The sequence below is a fragment of the Anolis carolinensis genome, chromosome 1, assembly GCF_035594765.1.
Source record: "Anolis carolinensis isolate JA03-04 chromosome 1, rAnoCar3.1.pri, whole genome shotgun sequence".
Lineage (NCBI taxonomy): Eukaryota > Metazoa > Chordata > Lepidosauria > Squamata > Dactyloidae > Anolis > Anolis carolinensis.
The window spans coordinates 332,232,838-332,238,837 of NC_085841.1; the positions used below are offsets into that span (position 1 = coordinate 332,232,838).

A 6,000-nucleotide genomic window follows, 5' to 3' on the forward strand; every position below is an offset into this window, starting at 1 on the left:
TCTTGGTGAGGAAAGACTCCACGCAATGACCCTCCCTCTCTCCACCAAGTCCAGAAGCATTCCTACAGTTGGTGCCTGAGTTAGGAGGCTGGTGCTCACAGGCTTTCTTCGGCCAAGTAAAACTGACTTCCTGACACAAGCACACTTCTGTAGCATTTGCATGAATTGGGGTAGTTCTAGCTGTTGAATACCTTCTTCCAGTTCAGAGGATGTGGGACAACAGATGCTCCTTGTTCTTACCAACAGCCACAGGGAATACACACATTGATGGGTCCAACAGAAATAGAAGAGAGAAAAGAATGCATTTTTGACTATTGTCTAGTTAGACCTGCAGAGCAAATCCCATAGTTAAGCCTGCTATGCAGGTGGGGATGAGGAGAGATCTTTTCAAGCCAGAGTAGGCAACTATAGTGGTGGCCAATGTTTTCACCCTTGCATCTATAATAGGCAGCACTATCCCATTTTCATCTGATAATGGAACCTGGAAGCCATGTTTGGAAGTGACATTTAAGTTTTTCATGATATTTTTAAATTTGTGGGGGATAGGTATTTAAAACAAATCTTCTGCTCCTACAGGCTTACAGGATCCATAACCAAGGTTTATCAGGCATTTTTTCATCTAAACAAGCTAGGGATAAGTGAGACCATCAATGTGTGTGCACTGTATGTGTACGTGCAAAAAGGTGTTGTGGCTACGCTTCCTCCATACTGTGCTTTAGGCTCAAATGAAAGCATATACACACACAGCCCAACAGACACTGGTGATTTCTATTGTATTTAACCTGTATGTCTGAATTAGTTTCCTGAACTTTGGTCCTCCAGAATTTTTGGATTTCAACTCCCAGAAACCCCAGCCAGCTTGGCCCAAACTAAATTCTTGGAGCTAAAATCCCAAACATCTGAAGGACCAATGTTTGGGAACTATTAGTTTATAGGGAACACTTTTCTGTTGGTCTCCTGTATAAGCTTTAATGTGCTCATTTTTGTGTTTTACTTAGGTATCAGAAGAGCAGGACTAACTCATCGTACAGAAAAGCACAGATCTCTCTCTCTGAAGCCCTGAACTTATGGCAGATAAACTTGTATGAACTATTCCTGCGTCTGAAAGGATCCCAGCTGGGGAACTGGGTCATTGCTCTCTTGTGCTGGATGCACCATTCTTCATAGTGACATAAACTGGTGGGAGGAACTGGGCTCAATTTCTTCCTTGTCTCTTTTGACTGTACCACTCTGTTCATATTTATTCTGCTGGAGTTTTCTGGGTTCATTTTCATGTAACACATGGTGCTGTCTTTGTTGCCTTGTGCAGGGTCACTGTTTCTCTGGCACAAAGAAGGGGAAAGTGCAAAATAGCAGTCAGAGCTCATGGGAGCCAGAAGTCCTGTGTTTCCAGACATAGTCCAGGGAGGTAGTTGCTTGGAGAGAATGCTGCGGTATTCAGGCCTTTGGATAGTCTCCAAGTGGAGTCCGAAAAGACCTCAAAAATGCTAATTTTTATTGGTCCAGAGTTGTTGTTGGTTTTTTTTAAATAAAGTAGTGAAATCTTGTCCAGTCACAAAATCTTGTAACAAATTTCTGCAAAAGACCAGTAATTTTCTAGCAACACACTACAATAGTTTCTATAGTTATAATAAGCCTCAGCCAGTATTACCAATTTGGAAGCAATTTGCAGGGCACTTGAGTGGGAAATCTGCACTTGCTGAAATATAGCCAAGCACCCACATTTGCTGAGGTTAGGGGTACAGAACCTCTGGGAAATTAAAAAAAACAAAACGATGAGTTAAAAATCTCTAGAAATCTCAAGGTCCTCCAGCATGACTGAAGGAAGTTGACTATATTGTCACAGTGGAGGACCTAGAGAGAACTTTCAAGATCTAATCTATGAATAATCAAATCAGCAAAAGCCAAAACTACAAATGTGGAGGGACAACTGTCCTCCTTTTCATTCTCCTTCACCTCTACTATTTTTTTTAAACAAATAAGAAATTAAGTGTGCAAGATTTTAGAAGCCACAAAGTCTGAGTAGTCAGAGCTTGGAAAAGTTACTTTTTGGGCCATGGTAGCTTGTGGCATCCAGGAGTTAAGAGTTCAAAATAACAATTGTCCTAAATCTACTCCCAATTCGGGATTAATTGTTCTATATGCTACTCCCCATTCGGAGTTCGGAAATTAACGATTTGGTCTGAGGATTTCTGAGTTCTCACATCTGCCACAACTTAAGTGCAAGTTTTGGACCTTTTGTGATGCTCTCTTTGCTTAAACGACCAGCAGTAAAATGGAAGCAGAAAGACCAGCCTGATTTGGAAGTATTCAGAGAGAAGATGCACGGTTGAATGGCAACCTATTATTGTCTCAGAATCATTCACAAGTCAAGTACTGGTTATGTGTGTGTATACTGGCAAGTGGAAATAAAACCGAGTGTTCTCCGTGGAGTGGAAAAAGGAGTCTGTCTGCCTGTTTGCTCTTTTTGTTTTCTAGCATTCAATCTCCTGTAAGCAAACTGTCACTTGGTGGTGTTGACAGATCTCTTCAGCAACTTCACAGATGTGCAGATGTAAGAGGCTGCTTTTGTGCCCAGACCACCTGGTGTTTTCAGAAACTATTCAATACTTTCTGATAAAGGAGCACATTTGGGGAGTATCCACTCTTTCCCCCATTGTTGACTCTGTTTATTTATTCCCTAGTTTGTTTTTAAAATGATGCAGATTTTATTCCTCCCCAGAGAACTATTGGATAACAAAACATAACAAGGGTATATTTTCATTAAGCTTAGTGTTCCAAAATGTTCTGAACATGGGACCAACTTTGTATGAAAGGGCTCTTGTTAATACAGAGTGACTCTCCAGTTGCTTTAGGCTATGGTTTCCATCACCTCCAGGAGCCCCCGGTGGCACAGCGGTTTAAACTGCTGACTGCTGAACTTGCTGAACAAAAGGTTGGTGGTTCAAATCCGGGGAGTGGGGTAAGCTCCCACTGCTAGCTTCTGCCAACCTAGCAGTTCGAAAACATGCAAATGTGAGTAGATCAATAGGTACTGCTCCAGTGGGAAGGTAATGGCGCTCCATGCAGTAATGCCGGCCACATGACCTTGGAAGTATCAATTGACATCACCTGCTCTTCAGACTTAATGTCAGGGGAAAACCTTTACCTTTTTAATTGTAGTATTTATACCCTTCTTTTCTCTGCCAATGGAGATTCAAAGTAGTTAACAATATGTGAATTAAACCTTTATTTCCAAAAGAATGACATTTTCAATAAAATCCTTCAAGAACATAATATTTTGCTCCTCCATGTAAACATTGACAAATGTATATTTCCTGTAAGATATGATGTATGAAGAGAAAGCTTAAGGTTCAACTTGAACTGACACTTGTGCCAGACTAAAAAGGCTTTGTTCACAAAAAAACTACAGCACATCTGGATGGGAGAGAGATGTTCTGAGACTTCATGTAGATATATGAAACTGTTGGTAATAGCAAACTCTATTGTTTTCAATGGGACAAAAAACAGGTACTGAGGAGATGGTATAGCTCAAGCATAGGCAAACCTTTGCCCTCCGGGTGTTTTGGACTTCTACTCCTACAATTCCTAACAGTTTACAGGCTGTACATGATGCCCTATGCATGTGGATAAGTAAAACTGGATAAGTTAAACAAGGAGTTCGTACTGCAGTCTTTATTTTCCTGATTTCATTACCAGTGTAGTGCCATTTCATTTTACTTACTACTGTATATTTTATCTTAAAATTATCCTAGAGAAGATATCAGAGAGTTATACTTTATTTGATTTGATTTTTATTATTCCTTTCCCTCAAATCAAGACCCAAGGCAGCTCACAAATATGATTAAAAGCAGGTACAAATAAAAACCTTGAAACAATATTAAGCAGTCATTGCATTACAACACATTTATATTTAATAGTACTGTAAAAATACTGCTGTTAAAAAATTAACAATGCAGCTCCTCATCCAGTGCACTTTTAGCAGCTAGGTTGTCAGTTGTCAAAAATCTATCAGAATAGGAATGTCTGCCTCTCAGCAGAAGGACAACAGGAAAAGAAGTGGAGGCTGGTGAAAGAAAAGATCATGAATGGTTATAATCCATAATACAGATATTTTTAAAAGAAAAAAGAGTAAAGACAATTCTTGAGCATTTTAGAAGAAGGCCTTGAGTGGTGTCTAAAAGGTCTAGATACTTTTGCCTACTCGTGCAGAGCGTATCTTCATTGGTTGTTTCATTTCATATATATGCATATTGTTTTGAATAATTTTTATCTGGAGTGGATAATGAGACATGTCGCATTATCACAAGATGCCTACACCCTACACCACTGGAGAAATTATACTTTTTAGCTGGTATTGCACCACCTGACATCCTTCGGGAAGTAGCAGCCTGCAATGAAAGGAGCAAGGCATTGACTTCTCCGGCCCATCCTCTGTTCGGATATCAGCCAGCAAGCCAATGCCTTAAATCAAGAAATAGCTTCCTAAGATCTACAGAGATACTCACAGGAACACCTCAGCAAGCGAGAGCCCAAAAGTGGCTGATGCCAGATGAGAAACTACCCCCTGGGCACACAGAAGACTTGGCGACTTGGAAGGCGCTGAACAGACTGCGTTCTGGCACCACGAGATCCAGAGCTAACCTTAAGAAATGGGGCTACATAGTGGAGTCCACAACATGCGAGTGTGGAGAAGAGCAAACCATAGACCACTTCCTACAATGCAGTCTGAGCCATGCCACATGCACAATGCAAGACCTTCTTACAGCGACACCTGAGGCACTCAAAGTGGCCAACTTCTGGTTAAAGGAAACTTAGTATAATGCCAAGTTTTTAACTTTGTTTGTGGTTTTTCTATACATTGTAATGGTATTCCCAGTTCACTTCTGACATGATTAATTAATCTGGAGTGGACAGCTGCAGAAAGCTAGAGAGCTAGCCCCATATGAGAACTTAGATGACCACATCCCTCCACTGCATCCACAAAAAATGCTTCCACGTGCCCCAGAATATGTTTACCATTGGGAGGGGGGCTTCCTGGGACATTTTTTTTACCATTTTAAGAACAGGAAGTGAACAGACATGACCATGTTGATTTTCTGTTTTAAAAATGATTTCGGCTGTGCTTAAATTGGCCTGGTGTCCTTAAACAGTAGAGGAAGTGCCCTGCAAACCTCATAGAGGGCATTTTGGAGCAATTCTCATTGTTATCTTTTGATCATGGGGTGGTTGGAGGGCCTCCAAATGTGGTAGAAATGTCTCCAACCTCCTCAGAGGTCATTCTGGGGGCTTGTTGGCTGTGGAAGGTTGCATCCATCTTACTTTAAACCTTTAAAGTGTGGGATTGTTAGCCGCCTTGAGTCCTCACGGGAAGAAGGCAGAGTATAAATAAAGCTAATAATAATCATTATCATCATCATCATCTCAGCCGGCATTTGGAAACAATAGACATTGACAAAATTACGATCTGCCAACTGCAAAAGGCCACCCTACTGGGATCTGCGCACATCATCCAAAAATACATCACACAGTCCTAGACACTTGGGAAGTGTTCAACTTGTGATTTTGTGATATGAAATCCAGCATATCTATCTTGTTTGCTGTGTCATAATAAAATAATAATAATAATAATAATAATAATCATCATCATCATCATCTAAGCAAAGCAGTAGATTTAATCCAATTGGTAAGTCCCAACTTCAGTAAGATCATTCATTCAATAACTGAGTGACAAATCCAAATCAACCAACTACTGGGCAAGAACAGAGGACAAGGTCATGTAGCGTTATGTCTAATGGTGCTTCAACTGAAAGGAGATTCGGCTACTGGTGTGAAACAAAAGTCTGAAGGTGTACAACATAAACCCTGCCCCTGAATTTGAAACACTTGAGTAGGGCAATTGATGTGATTCCATAAACATCAACCTTAAAATTAATTAAAGAAAAAAACAGCTACATATTTCAGCACAATGGGAAGCTTGATCCTTCATCTATTGGGTTG

General features: G+C 40.5%; 1 protein-coding gene across 4 annotated transcripts in view; it reads left to right on the forward strand.

The window, feature by feature from the left end:
* The window catches only part of adck1 (aarF domain containing kinase 1), a 169,438-nt gene extending 166,997 nt beyond the window's left edge, over positions 1–2,441 (forward strand). For all 4 annotated transcript variants that reach the window (XM_062968365.1, XM_062968366.1, XM_003214365.4 and 1 more), the window contains one exon: positions 999–2,441. In XM_062968365.1, the coding sequence (XP_062824435.1) occupies positions 999–1,167 (169 nt within the window). In that variant the 3' untranslated portion in view covers positions 1,168–2,441. The remainder of the gene's footprint in view (positions 1–998) is intronic.
* Positions 2,442–6,000: the final 3,559 nt, after the last annotated feature.